General features: G+C 42.8%; 1 protein-coding gene across 1 annotated transcript in view; it reads right to left on the reverse strand.

Annotated features, from left to right (window-relative positions):
- Window positions 1-4,181: 4,181 nt before the first annotated feature.
- Window positions 4,182-15,343, reverse strand: part of Herc3 (HECT and RLD domain containing E3 ubiquitin protein ligase 3) — an 88,237-nt gene continuing 77,075 nt past the window's right edge. Inside the window, exons 23-25 of the mRNA XM_032906406.1 lie at window positions 8,119-8,302; window positions 7,751-7,853; window positions 4,182-5,897 (exon numbers count right to left, since the gene is read on the reverse strand). Coding sequence (XP_032762297.1) covers window positions 5,689-5,897; window positions 7,751-7,853; window positions 8,119-8,302 — 496 coding nt within the window. The 3' untranslated portion in view covers window positions 4,182-5,688. The remainder of the gene's footprint in view (window positions 5,898-7,750; window positions 7,854-8,118; window positions 8,303-15,343) is intronic.

A 15,343-nucleotide genomic window follows, 5' to 3' on the forward strand; every position in this document is an offset into this window, starting at 1 on the left:
AGAATTGCTAAATTAAAAAAAGAAACAAAACAGAAAACAGCAACGACAAATTCTGGTGTGAATGTGGGAAAAGAGGGACACTAACTCATGGTTAGTAGGAGTACAAACTGGTACAGATCCATGGAGAGAGAGAGAGAGAAAGAGAGGAGGGGGGAAGACACACACAGAGACAGAGAGATACACAGAGAGATGGAAAGACAGATGGAGAGAGAGAGATACAGAGAATATCATCAATCTACCACTTAATCCAGCTATACTACTCTTAGGCATATACCTGAAGTGCTCTGCATCATACCATAAAGGTATTTGCTTATTCACACTCATTGCTGTTTTTTTCATATACTACGCATGATATGGAAACAGCCTGGATGTCCACCAACTGAAGAGTGGATAATGAAAATGTGGTACGACCGATTCAATAGAGTATTGGTCAGCTTTTACGGTAAATGAAGTATTGAAGTTGGCCGGTAAGTGGATGGAGTCAGCTGGGTAGCGGTGGTGCATGCCTTTAATCTCAGCATTCGGGAGGCAGGAGTTGTGAGTTGGAGGCCAGCTGAGACTGTAAAGAGAGTGCAGACTACACAGAGAAACCCTGCTTCAAAATGTAAAAAAAATATAATTTATAAATTTATGTTATTTACAAACTTATTGCATAATAATATGTAATTGTATATTATATGCTATATGATAAATATCTATAAATAATTTATGAAGTTACAAATATGTAATTTATAAATAAATAAATGATGGAGCAATCCTTCTGAGGTAACCTGGACCTAGAAAACCAAACATGACATTTCCTCTCCTATGTTAGCTTTAAATCTTTGTGTATTTGATTTGGAAGGCACATAGAGGTTAGGAAACTATTAAGAGGCCATGGGGAGAGAGGTAATAAATGGAGTTACCCTACAACAGGGGACAAAACCACAAATAAAAATCCCAGGACCATGACTCGGCTACCTCTTTTTGAGTTGCTAGCCAGTGGAATCCGTTCGATCCCCCAAACTTAACAGGCCATTGCCAAATTTGTTGGCTGCCCTCTAGAATTTTTGGCATGAAGTCCCTATTGCTAAGGCATCATCTATTTGAGTTATAGAGCATGGACAAATCAAGATGTTTCATCCTGAAGTTCTATCCCTAAGTGGCCAGCTTTGAGTGTGCTGGAAGGCCATGCAAGCTACTGGAAAGAAACATAATCATCACTCTTACCCAGCTGTGAACCCTGAAAGCTACAATGCCTGGTCTTTCAAGATCTGCCCACTGGTGTTAACAGTGCCAGGAAAGCTATTGCGTGACCTACATTCAATTGGAAATAAGCTCACTCTTTAAGATGGAACCCATACTTGGCATTGTGGATGGGGCCAAAAACCTGTGGCTAGTTAAGTTATAGGGCCTGGGTTAGAGCCTACTACTATTAATCTGATAAATAGAGAATACTAAAACAACTCCTATTCGGTACTATGCTCATTGGTTAGTGGTTCTCTCAACCCTCATCAGAGACCCTTCTGTTTGCAGTAGATGGCAATTTACATAGAGACCCACAGCTAGTGTATGTTCAGAAAATAAAAGATTTTTCAGTCTTCAGCCCTAAATGAGATGTCTCTATCATACTCCTCCTCTCAAGTCACAGGGTTCATCCTGGAAGATAGATTGCAAGACGCAGGAGTAGTAGATAATAAACTCTGTTTTATAGACACAATGGGGCAGATGCACACATCTCTAAAAGAGATCGTAACAGTGTGCACAAGACCTGTGTACAAGCTCAAGCCAGACACAATTAGTATGGAGTAGGGGGGTGGACAAAAGCCCCACCCCTAGCTGAGGAACCATTGGCATTTGATGGCTGCTTTGGTAGGAAGAGTCAAACGTTTTTAAAGAGGGGATCATTTAATGGGCCGTTGCACTCAAGAGTATCTGGGCAAATTGCACTCCATGGCTTTAAAACAAAAAGAATAGAGAAATAAATGGGTAGGGAAGAGGGGGTAGATCTGGGAAGACTATAATCAAACTGCAGTGTATGAATTCTCAAAGAACTGATAGCCATATTTAATGCAAAAGCAATCGAAACCCACCTGAGATGGAATCAAGCACGCAGGAGCTGGGCTGGGCTGTGGAAGGTCTCTGAAGGAGTCAGTGAGAGAATTTCAGATTGCTTTCTTTACCTAGTAAGGTACTCTAAGAGGGTGACATCTACTGGAGAAACCATGTCCTGGGCATGCTCCCTGGATACAGGTTTTGTTGTTTTCTTTTGAAATGTAAAATGATTAAAAGTCAACTTCCAAAAGGTTTCAAAAACAGTTTTCTTTAACTATCTTCTTTAGTTACTTGAGCTATGAACTATTAATAAGAAAGCCATGTTTTTAAAAGTTTCCAGCTGGAAGGTTGTAGAGCTATTGTTACAAGAAAAACAATCTCCATCTACTTTTATCAGTTTGGAAATATGAAAACCTAACTATTCACATATAAAAGTCTTACAGTTTGTGACATAAATGCTTATTAGAGAAAAATGTTACTTATATGAATGGAATAACCTAAAATTAAAAAAATTAAAAAATTATCACACACACACAAAAATACCAAAGGAATGAATTTTGCAGTAAAAAAAATTGAAACACCTTATTTGTGTCCCAAGTCTAGTTCCCTTAAACTTAGCATTTATGGAAGTTATTGTCTACTGCATGGGTCTTAGCATTTAGAAGCTACTGTTCCCCTTACTGCTTTCATTTTGTTTTTTTATTAAGTATATTTATGTATGTATATATAGGGATATGCATGTTAATAGAACACAAGTAGAAGTCAAAGGACAACTTACAGGGCTTGGTTCTCTCCTATCATGTGGGTCTTAGGACTGAGTCACACTGGACATGGTGACAAGTGCCTTTCCCCCTGAGCCATCTCATTAAACCATCTATTAACTATGTCAAAACAATACACCATACTAACGTTACAAATTTATTGAAAATACTTTCCTGTTGGGCTCCACACACAGCTATTGTACGTGGGCTAATACTAATTAGCATGAGAACAGAGGTTCTGACTCACTTCAGTGTCTCCGCTTCTTCCCTTCCCCTTTTCTACCATTCAAATGTTCTTTGCCATCTGCATTGTCTGTCGCCCTCAATGCTCAAAGCTCCTTTCTGCTTCTGTCCTACCCATTCTAATGCCCCTAAATCACATAAACCACATTCTTCAGATTCATGTCTTATCTCTCCATTTCTGAACTCGTGAACACCTCCTGTGGAGCCACTCAAAAACATCTTAATCCTAGCTCTGTGCCCTTGAGGTCCTGCTTCTGCCTCTGCTCTATTGGCCATTACTCTTTCTTCTGATTTACCCTTGAACTATCCTAGAATCCCCCCTGTGTCTTTCTCCATGTTTGAACCTTTGCTGATTCCTCCCCTGCTCCCGGAAATGCTTTCTACCTTCACCATTCCCACTTGGCTCTCCTGCCCTTTGGCAAGAATGGTTTAATTCTTTAGCTATATGGCTTAACACTTCTATGGAAAGCATGTGGAGAGGCAGGCTGTGAAAAGTATCCTAATTCCTCCTGGTCGACATAGGTTGAATCCCCCCACCCCCCAACCCTAAGGGACCGCAGGTGCTTCGTAATCTCCCCTGAGATCAGGTCTCTCTCACATAGCTACAGTCCCCCGCCCCCCAGGCTCCTGTAGAGAGGTTTGAGACAGATCAGCCCCATAGGGCAATGCCCCAAGCCCCTCCTCCACAGGTAAGGACAACACCTTAGGCTCAAGACAGATCAGTCACAAAGAAGCAGGACCACGCCCCCAAACATGTAGATCTTCCCAAGCTCTCCCGCCAAATAGGAAGTACCTGCTTGTCAGAACCTGACCCATCCCAAAACTGTATATAAGGATCCCATCCAGAAGGATTAAAAGCGTATGCAGGAATTACTCCATCGTCTGAGAGCTTCTGTCGTAAGAGCTATAACACCACCACTTGGGGCACCACCACTTGGGGAAGAGATCTGCTCTCCTGAAATCGCCTCCCGGTTAGCACCAGCAGCGGAAGCAGGGGAGGCAGCAGAGCAGTTCCCCCTCCCTACCCAAGTTTTCTTTCCCTCGCCTAAACCCGCACACCTAGCCAGACCAGAGATTTCCATGGAAAGCCTCCAGAGCGAAGGCCAACACGCAGCGTCTCTCCCACAAGTACAACACAAATTGTTTTAAGTTAAAACACCAAATTTATTGGATAATATTGAACTATATGCAGACACATAGAAAATAAACATTTCATATAGTTGTGTATCTTTTTTAAATGTTGTATTTATAAGGACAGAAAAACTACCAATTTAGCAATTGGAGTAACTTTTAAAAAAACAAAAACAACAACAACAACAAAAAGAAAGGAAAAGCAAAATCTACATTCCTTCATCAAGACTCGGTGCTGCATCACCATCTATATAAGTACTTCTTCATTTTAGATAAATAAATACTTTATCTACTACAGATTTAAAATTAGAATTACATAAACTCTTTGACCACGTAGAGTTTTCTTACACAATGATGAGCAGTCAAACATGTCACTCTTGAGACACATGTATTTGACTTAACGTAATCCCCCTGCTGAAATATCACTGTCAATGCACATTTCATATGTGATAAACAAAAACTCTATTATAAAGAGAATCTTCATATTTTCACAGTTAGAGACAGAGGTTTAAAAAAAAAACCCTTACAAAATTTCAAACAGAAAAGACAGCATGCATCCACTAGCAGAAGGAAGAGTGGAACGGATTCAAGCAGCAAAGACAAGGAAGAGTAAGAGAGCAAGAGCACAGTCGGGAGCACGGGAAAGAAGGGAGGAGAAAGCAGCAGATACAACGTAATAAAGAAGGGGGAACCTTTATTAATTGTACTGTTCTTAGGCAATATGGAAACAAGAAAATGCAACCTGCATTTCAAAACGTAAGGTCAAAGGGGTCTACCAATTCACTGTAAATCCAGGGGTCACGGCGGACAAGACACATGCAGTCCACCCGAAACCTGCGGCTGCTGCCTGTATGTGTTTCAGGAGGCCTAGGCAGTAGGCAGTCATGGCCTATTTTCTTTAAGCAGCACATCTTCATAAAGGTTCCCATACAGACTCAAGAGCTATGGCGAGGCTCAGCTTTTTGGGATTAGGAGTTCTGAAGAAGCCCGTTCTCTCTATGCGCTGGGGTGGGCTGCAGCAAGCCATGCACTTCCAGTGCTGAGGAGAAAGGAAATGCTCTGCATGGCGGGCAAGAAGGGACCTATCCGTCAAGTCATCCCTGCAGGGGACTGAGGAGCCAAGAAGACAGCAGCAAAGCATGGTGAAGAAACATCAGGGCTGACAGACATCTGGGAGACGGGAAACCTACTGCCATTAAGTCCAGCAGATTGCAACACATTCACAGATGAAGGAACAACAACAGGTACCTTGGTTTAAAACAAAACAAAACAAACAAAACAAAATCCACTTTCCATACTAAAGCCAATTTTTTTCTTGGCTCATCCCCAACCACTGATTTTTCAAAAAGACATTTACTATTGAACCCCAGAAACGCCTTGACAAGGGTTTAGGATTCAAAAGTCTCAAACCATTTAAACAATAAAAAAATAGAAATCACTTCCCATGATATTTTTATATCAGCCTCAATGTGGCCACAGAAGAAGGAAGGGATGGATGTCTTGGGGAAGCTGGGGTGCCTCACGCCAAACTAAAACCCTCATAGTTGTCGAGGGCCTGGGTCAGCCGAGCTTTCATAATCTCTTTGCTGCTATATTTGGGAAGGTCAAGAAGGTTGTAGCAGGTATGGGCCACAGGTAAGTAATCCTCCCCAGTGGCTGTAGACTGGATGACGATCTGCAGACTGGCCATGCCATAGATGGGAATCCGGTCACTGCCTGTCAGGAACACTGAGGAGAAGAAAATGGCATCAATGGTACACAGTCTTCTAAGCAACATAAAAAGGCACGACACCCTGTGGCTTCCATGAGAACTACAATGCTCTTGAGGTACCAACATGTATGCCCTAGACATGTCCTAGAGCCTCTGTAGAACGCATGTCCTCATGAACCTTCACGAAATCAAAGAGGAAAGAAATTACTGTCATAGGAAAAGACAGACAGCAAAGAACCCAAGTTCCTGTGGCCTCGAGATCTCCCCTTTTCTCATGTGTCTGAAAACAGAACAGCTCAGGCTGTTTCCTCTTAGGGATCTACTCGCTTATTTTCCTCCTTTCAAACACCATAGGGCTCCACCTACATGTTGTTTAAGCAGTTCACTATTGTGACACACTGCTACTTGACAGAAATAATTGGATTCACCTACACAGCGTAGAGGGAAGCAGCTGCACACTGCTCTTGGTGCTGTTTCTGTTCTGTTTTTTCCATTGTTGAGCTGCCAGAAGTTACTAGAATGAACTCCTTATCCATTCTTTCTTTCTTTGATTGATGGATTTCTTTCTTTTCTTCCTTCCTTCCTTCCTTCCTTCCTTCCTTCCTTCCTTCCTTTCGGGATAGGGGGTTATATCCAGGCTCTTTTGGGTGCTAGACAAGTACTCTGCCACTGGACTATGTGCCAGCCCTTATCAGTCACTTCGAATAACCTGGCATTGCCTAAGGCATATAAACATACCACTAGCCTTGCCAACCTTCCAGAATTAATAACATAGTACCAATAACAGACAATAAATTCCTTAAATCCAATGCTCTCAAGCTACACATGCCTTTTTCTAAGGAAACTCCCAAGACCAGTAGGAAGGCTTCTCCTAAAAGTAACAGCTTTTCACATCACTTGGCAGCCCAACCTTCATCAACTCCCATGACACTGCTCAATAGCTTATGTACATGGGTAGAGATGTTCTAGGGTGAGACACTTTTTTTTCTGCACATGAGCAGGAGAATTAGTTAATATTAATGTCTGCTTACTCTTAGAAAGCAAAGAAGTTTTTTTTTCTTCATGAAGATAAAAATTCTATTCTATTCACAGCTAATTTATGGGCCTGATTACACAGCTGTAGACAGAAGATGCAAGCATTTCTAAAAGGCTGGGTTTGAACATGGGGACTAACTTCACTTTATTCTCTAAAGCTGTTGCCCTACTCAGCCAGTTCCAAAGGACTACATACTAGATGGTTCTATTTGCAAGAAATGTCTACCACAGACAAACTCAAGATTGGGTGAAGAGAAGGAATGAGGAGTGATGCTGATGTGTATGGAGTTTCTTTCCAGGAGATGAACATACTCTGAAATTGCAAGAGTTTCACAAGGCTGTACACATTCAAACCCCCTCAGTTTTACACTGTGAACAGGGAAACTGCACGCTAAGGGGAGCATATCACAACAAAGCTTTCAGAAGACAAATCTTCCAAAGTTTCATCTACAATCTTTCCAGATCAATCTCTTCAGATTTGGAGGGGACAGGGTATCACTGTGTTGCTCAGACTGATCTTAAACTCTTGGGCCCAAGCAATCCTCCTGCCCCAACCTCCAAGTAGCTGGGAGCAAGAACTACTGTTTCTAGCTAAAGTGACTGTTATTCTTAAACGAAGCGAAGATTGGAGAAATGATTCTTATTTTTATCTTCTTGTTTCCCACGTATGCTAACAGCCTCCGATGCACTTTAATTAATATATCGTAAGTATATTGAAGCTTAATTTTCTTTACTATCTTTAACCATTTAGAAATTAACCTTTACCTGTGAATCACATCGCCTTACACAAGGTCACATAAAACATGAACAACCCACTGATGTGATAAATACTTACAGAGAAACCTCTTCTTCTTCTCTAATGGGAACTCGTGGAATGTTTCCCAGAATAGTTTCACAGTGGGATGTGTGCTTGAATAATCACCCTTGTAGACAGCAGTCTGTCCAAAAGAGAGGGGGTGGAAATGAATCTTACGGAAACATCACAGCACACACTGGCTATCATTTGCACTTTCTACAGAAGTCACTAGGAGGCAGGAGACCTCCAGCAACTACTCAAGGGCAACTCATGTGAAGATGGGGTGGGGCCACACCCACCAGCTGCCACACCCACCCAGCTACCACGCCCACCCAGCTACCACGCCCACCCAGCTACCACGCCCACCCAGCTGGTACCGCCTGGCTGCACCGTTCCCCAGAGCTTACCTCTTCCAGCTCTTCCCAGTTGTAATTGCTGTTCCCCACCATCATGGCCCTCAGTTCTGCAGGCTGGAAGAGCTCGAGGACTTTGCCACCACACACCTTCAGGAAGCCACTGGAGAAGGCTGTGTACCACTCATGAACCGAAATTTGGAAGATGTAATTCACGTAAGCATCCACGAATTCTTGCCTGCGGGAAGACCCGAGGAGTAAGCACATAAGCATGGGAGCACATAGGCTTTAGGGAGCTGCCCGTCTACAGGTAGGTTGAAAGTGATGGAAATGGCCTTTCATCGGGCATCCTGTAGTAGCAGGGACTCTCCTCCCCAGCTTCTAACCCTAGGATTCTACTATCCTGTGTGCCTAAAGCAAAGATCTGCAGCACGAGAGGCAAGTGCATAAAACCGAACTACTGATTTTACCTGAGCTACTCCCGATGCCATCTCTTTAAGGCCTTCCTTAGAGTTAAGGGGAAAAAATACCCTTTAAAAAATGCCCATGGTTATAGCTGCAGGCTAATTGCTCTGTCTTCGGAAACTAAAGCTACCTGTTATTTATACTTGTGCATTTCTTTTGTTTTGAACATACTTGTGTGCACATGTATGTGCATGTCGAAGTCAGAAGACAATTCCTGGTAACATTTCTCAGATGTCACCCACCTTGATTTTGGAGACAGAGTTTTTATCACTGCTTAGGGCTCACCAAGCAGAATAGGTTGGCTGACCAGCATACCCTGTGGTTCCACCTCCTTCCACTTCCCTATTACTGGGTTACAAGTGGGTACTATCATGCTTTGGGTTTTTTACCTGGATTCTGGGAATCAAACTCAGAATGTCAATGAAGGGAGTCTAGCCAGACCAGGCTGGGCAAGCATAGCTCTGACAGGCTTCGCCCTACTCCCCCATTCCCTCTGTATCGCCAAAAACCGTTAGATTGCATTTCTAAAGCTAGTCACCAAGGTATATTCCCTTATTTGGCCACTTCCTCCTCTTAAGGGTGACTACCAAGGCCTAGCTATCAAATTATTAAAGTCCAGCAACCAAAAGCCCCCTTTGGCTTACCTAATCAACCTGCCTAATCAAACTATACCATCGTATCCCAGCCCATCTAACACAAACCTCCCTTTTTCTCCTCTTAAAAGTTATGCTTGCTTATTGATTCTTGACCTTAGTGCCTAAGCCGTTGGTGTTCTGCTCAGGAAACTGTCTCCTGTACTGACAAGTTCAGGGCTGCTTTTCATTTTCTGCTCTATTAGATTTGGTGTGTCTGATTTTACACTGAGGTCTTTGATCCATTTGGACTTGAGTCTTGTGCAGAGTGATAAATATGCATCTATCTGCATTCTTCTACATGCAGACATCCAGTTAGACCAGCACCATTTGTTGACCATGATATGGTTTTTGCTTCTTTGTCAGAAATCGAGTATCTGTAGGTTTATGGTCTTTCTGGTCTCCAGTTTGATTCCATGGATCAAACTGTCTGTTTCCATACTAACACCATGCAATTTTCATTACTGTTTTTCTGTAACATGACTTGAGGTCAGGGATGGTGATACCTTCAGAAGTTCTTATATTGTTCAGGATCATTTTATCTGTCCTGTGGTTTTCGTTTTTCCATATGAAGTTGAGAATTGCTCTTTCCACGTTCTGATATCTTTTGCCTCTGGAGTTGGGCTCACAAATTTGTCCCACCACACCTAGCTGCATCTGCTTTCTTATACATCCTTTAAGAACTTCAGGAAACAACTGTCCTAACAGTCATTCTATCTCCCAGTGATTGGGCAAATGTAAATGCAAACAGCAGTGAATTACCATTTGCACCCATCTGACTAGCATATGCCTACACCTGAGATGACAACATGAGGAAACTGGAACCTCATAGAGAGCCAGGGGAGGATAAACCAGGGCAGGACAGGAACCATGCATGCTGGCTCTGGAAAGAAATGAAGACCAGCCAAATGAGAAAAATGAAGCCTACTTAATCCCATCATTCTATAACAAAAGAGTCAGCCATGGTCGCCTGTGACTCAAAAGCAGTCAGAAGAATGCAGAGGGAGCAACTCTTGGCAGAAAATGGGACCATTTCAAAACAGCCTGATGGAGTGGTGGCTGGCTGAACAGAGGTGGGCATCCTAAGCAAGTACTCAGGTGTGTATACTGGGTCAGTCTCAGTCTCTCTCTCTCTCTCTCTCTGTGTGTGTGTGTGTGTGTGTGTGTGTGTGTGTGTGTGTGTGTGTGTGTCTCTGTGTCTCTGTGCCTCTTGTCTCTGTCTTTCTCTGTGTGTCCTTTCTGTGTGTCTCTGTGTCTCTGTCTCTGTCTCTGTCTCTCTCTCTCTCTGGCTAAACTGGTAGTTGGGTCACAAAGAAGATTGCTAACTGTTTAAAATCCTGATCATTTTGATCTGATTGTTATAGAAGTTACTGAGAAAAATAGAAAGGCTGACAGGGCAATCTGGCCTCCTGCATGGTTTAGTCTTCCTCTGCAAGTCAATGCACATTATGGATCAAAATTCTGTCTTGTAGGTAGGCAGACTGATGCCCATGTGTTTATGTATTCTTTCACAAACAGGAGCATAAACTAAGAAGTGAGACATAAATACCAAGGGGAGATTTTATCAATATCTGGAAAAGTTGACAATACAGATTTCCTTTCCTCCTGAGCTCGGTTTCCGCTGAGCATTTCTGAGACTGCTTATTTTGAGAACTGCGAATGTAGGTAGTTCCATGGGGAGGGGTCCTATTGCCTGAGGATTCCTGTGGAGACAGGGCCCTGAGGCTACTTCCGCCTGAATCTGAACCCTGATTTACCAGTGCACCCACTCCCTGTCACAGGGTTTGAAAGAGCTAAGATGAACAGGCTGAGTTGGTTCCTTCTAACGCAGAACTCAGAGCTCCATTTTCTCCTTCCTCCTCTTTTACTTAACCTTGCATCTTCATTTTCTCCCCCCACCCCCATCCCAGCCACTTTATTGTAGTCTTCACTGTTATTCCTTTAATCATCATGAATGCTTAAACTCCATACTTTATTTGGTACTATTTTCCCCTAAAGTTCTTAGTATAGTTCTTGGCTTTAGTTAGTTGGATTTCATTTGTCTAAATAATTTATTTTGCTGGTATTCTAACAGCAGTTTGTTTTACTCTGTGGCTCGCAGAGCCCACAAAAGAAAGCTGGCCACCCAGAAGACCCTATTCATAAAACCAGGAAGGATACCATCCCAGCATGCACATAAGCTGTACCTAGAAACATGCATCGGCAAAAAATGCAATGCAGCGCAATTTGTCTCAAAGTTAACCAATTCTCAGAAAAGCCAGAATTCCTAAAAATGGTCAAACTCCCAAATAATTCAAAAGTTTAGGGCTTTGCTTTTTTTTTTGAATCATCAATGACTTCAAAGATCACTCAAAATAAACAGAAGAATGAAGTAAAGAAGTCAATTCAATATCTAGATGAGAAATTCAACAACGTGGGATATTCAGCATAGAAATATAGATTGTATTGCTATGATTAAGAAAGACTCAAGAGATAGCACATGCTGTTGAGGATATTGAACAAGGTTAACACTCACCATTTCTGATGGGACTACAAACTTGTACAACCACTTTGGAAATCAATTTGGCAATTTCTCAGAAAACTGGGAAGAGCTCTACCTCAAGACCCAGCTATACCAGTCCTCAGTATATACCCAAGAGAGACTCCAGCATCCAGCAAAGTCTACTGAACTACGTTTATAGCAGATTTATTTGTAATAGCCAGAGACAGGAAGCAATCTAGATTTCCCTCAACTGTAGAATAGATAAAGAAAATGTGGTCCAAAATGTGAATGCTTCACTCTTTCTTTAAAAGGGGAACAAGAATAACCTTGGCAGGGAATAGGGAGTTTAAAACAGGCAGAAGGAACACCCATTCAGAGCCTGCCCCACATGTGGCCCATACATATACAGCCACCCAATTAGACAAGATGGATGAAGCAAAGAAGTGCAGACCGACAAGAGCCGGATGTAGATTGCTCCTGAGAGACACAGCCAGAATACAGCAAATACAGAGGCGAATGCCAGCAGCAAACCACTGAACTGAGAACGGGACCCCCGTTGAAGGAATCAGAGAAAGAACTGGAAGAGCTTGAAGGGGCTTGAGACCCCATATGTACAACAGTGCCAAGCAACCAGAGCTTCCAGGGACTAAGCCACTACCCAAAGACTATACATGGACTAACCCTGGGCTCTGATCTCATAGGTAGCAATGAATAGCCTTGTTGGAGCACCAGTGGAAGGGGAAGCCCTTGGTCCTGCCAAGACTGAACCCCCAGTGAATGTGATTGTTGTGGGGAGGATGGTAATGGGGGGAGGATGGGGAGGGGAACACCCATATAGAAGGGGAGGAGGAGGGGTTAGGGGGATGTAAGTAGAGCCATGAGTGTCCACATTAAACTTCAGAGATGTCAAATAAATGGCCTAACATTGCACAGAAACAAGAACGAGACAAATCCAGAAGTAGCAATTAGAAAGAAACAGTAAGGATTGAAACAGAAATCAGTGATGTGAAGACGGAAAAAAACAAACAAACAAACAAACAAACAGAAAAAGAACCCAGTGTGTGTGTGTGTGTGTGTGTGTGTGTGTGTGTGTGTGTGTGTGTGTGTGTAATGGGAAAAAACTGAAAGCATTTACTCTATAATCAGGCATGAAAAATGGGTGTCCATGCTCCCCCCCCCACTTTATTCAATATAGTCTGAAATCATAGCCAGAGCAAAAGGCAAAGAGAAGAATGAAAGGAATATAAATAAAAAGACAGACACAAAGCATCCCTATTTTCAGACAATAAGATTCCATCCTTAATATATCATAGACTTCACAATAAGGCTGAGATCTGATAAATACTTTCATTAGAGCAGCAATATCCCGAATCAGTGTTCGAAAGTCAGCAGCTTTTCTAAACACCAATAACAGACTTACTGAGAGATAAATCCAGCGGAAATGAAATTGTCCAAGAAATGCCTGCGCTGCCATATTTATTGTGCTACTAACCAAAACAGTCACGTTATAGGACCAACCTTTGCCTGTAATTACTTTTCTTTCCCACTGCTGTGATAAAATTTCCTGATGAAAGCAACTTAAGGGTCAAAGGGCTTATTTGGTTCCCAATTCCACATGCATTATGGGATGGAAGTAAAGGCAGAAGGAGCCTGAGCGAACTGGTCGCATTATATCTGTAGTCACGAGCTGAGAGCAATGAATTAATGCATGCTGGTGCACATTCGCTCCTCCATTTTATACAGTTCAGGACCCAACACCCAAGTATTGGTCCTGCTCACAATTACAGTGAATCCTCCCACATCAGTGAGGGCAGTCAAGGCAATCAATCCTACAGGACATTATCAGAGACTAACTTTAGTCTAGAGAATCAATCACAGATGTGTCTGGAGACTTGGCCACCCCACACCCTACCACAGTACCCAGTTGACAAAGAACAGTACCACAGTGCTTATCAGCAGATAAATAATAAGGTGATGTATATACATGATTAAGTATTATATAACCATAAAGGATAAATTATGTCACTTTCAGGAAGATGGATGGAATCAGAGATCATGTTAAATGCCAGACTCGAAAGACAAATTCTGCACGTGCTTTCCCACCTAACAAATGAATGGTGCAACACAAAGGAAAACCAGAGCAGACAGGTTCAGATCTAGGCTGTGCTCTGTTCTATGCCTAACTATTAAGCCACTCTTCTCATTTTAAAAATTGGATGAATTTCTTTACACTCGCCAAGAAAACAACTCTCATTCCATTCATACCACATATATTTGTTTTCAAGTTTATTTTGGCTCTTCTCTTTGTTGTTCGTTTCAATCTGATTTAGGCTTTGTTTAGACCTAGGTAACCCTTGAGAGCTGAACTGTGACTCCAATAGACCAGCCTTGAGATGTAGTATTCAATAAACCATCTCTGTTTGACCGAGACTGAATTTGAGTGGTTTGTGCAGCTCGTCCCAGACTCCAACAGGCTTGGTGCATTCTGCTTCTCTAAGTCCTTGAGATGCCTTATTAGTTTCCTTATTCAAAGCTTTTTTGTTTTGTTTTGTTTTTCAAGGGTATTTCTGTGTAGCCCTGGCTGTCCTGGAACTCAATCTGTAGACCAGGCTGGCCTCAAACTCAGAGATCTACCTGCCTATGTCTCCTGTGCTGGGATTAAAGGCGTGTACCACCAATGCCCAGCTTACTCCAAGTCTTTTGTTGACTGATACCTCCTTCATTGCTGCACACTTCCCTACCAGTGAGGCTCTCCACAGCCTCCAGCGGTGGGCTGCTGCATTCCCAATTTCACTGGTTTTAGGAAATGTGTTGAAAGTTTTAACTCTTCAGATTCCAATGACTTCCTACTTCTTCAAAAGGATGACCTGCGAACTCTGCTCCATCACCAGACCCTGAGGACTTTCTCCGTTGCACATGCTTTGTGCCAGCCCAGTCCCGTCAGCTTACTTGACTTAGCCCACCCATGTCAGTCACACCAACCTTCATGCCTTATCTGGGGCACTCACCCTGCGCCCAGTCTTAAGAGTTCCCTGAAGACTGGCCTGCCCGCACTCTCCTGAGTCCTTAGAGCTATTCCATCAGCTCATTAACTAGTGCTTCTGCCTAGTCTGGGTGGTCTTGTCTCCACCATTCCAACCCCAAAAGACTTGGTCCCTTTTGCATACTTTGGGCACCAGCAGAGTCTTAATCAGATCCACCTGCACACGGTTCCAAATTCCTAGGCTTGCTTCAGTTTGTACACAGCCCTAGGCTGGTGAAGCAACAGATCTCAGCCTATCCACAGCATCACCACACTCCTAGGCATAGCTTGGGTAGCAATGACTGAAACCCAAACTAATCAGATCCAGCTGAAGGATCTCATTCATTTCCTTCCCCCCTCCCCCTCCCCTTCTTCCTTCCTTCCTTCCTTCCTTCCTTCCTTCCTTCCTTCCCTTTTTTCCTTCTCTTTTTCAAATGTTTTCTTTTTTCTTCCTTTTTCTTTAATTCCTAGGTCTGGGTTCCTGCATAGGACCTGTGAAACAGAAGAAAGTGCTGCTGTCACAAGCTGCGATCTCGCTTCCTTTCCATTTCTGAGGTAAGGTCTCATGTAGCTTGATTTGTTTGTTTGTCTGTTTGGGGTTTTGTTTTGTTTTGAGACAAGGTCTTACCACCTAATCCTAGCTAGCCTGGAACTCATTATGTAAATCAGACCGACCTT

This window comes from Rattus rattus, chromosome 6, assembly GCF_011064425.1.
Source record: "Rattus rattus isolate New Zealand chromosome 6, Rrattus_CSIRO_v1, whole genome shotgun sequence".
Classification (NCBI taxonomy): domain Eukaryota; kingdom Metazoa; phylum Chordata; class Mammalia; order Rodentia; family Muridae; genus Rattus; species Rattus rattus.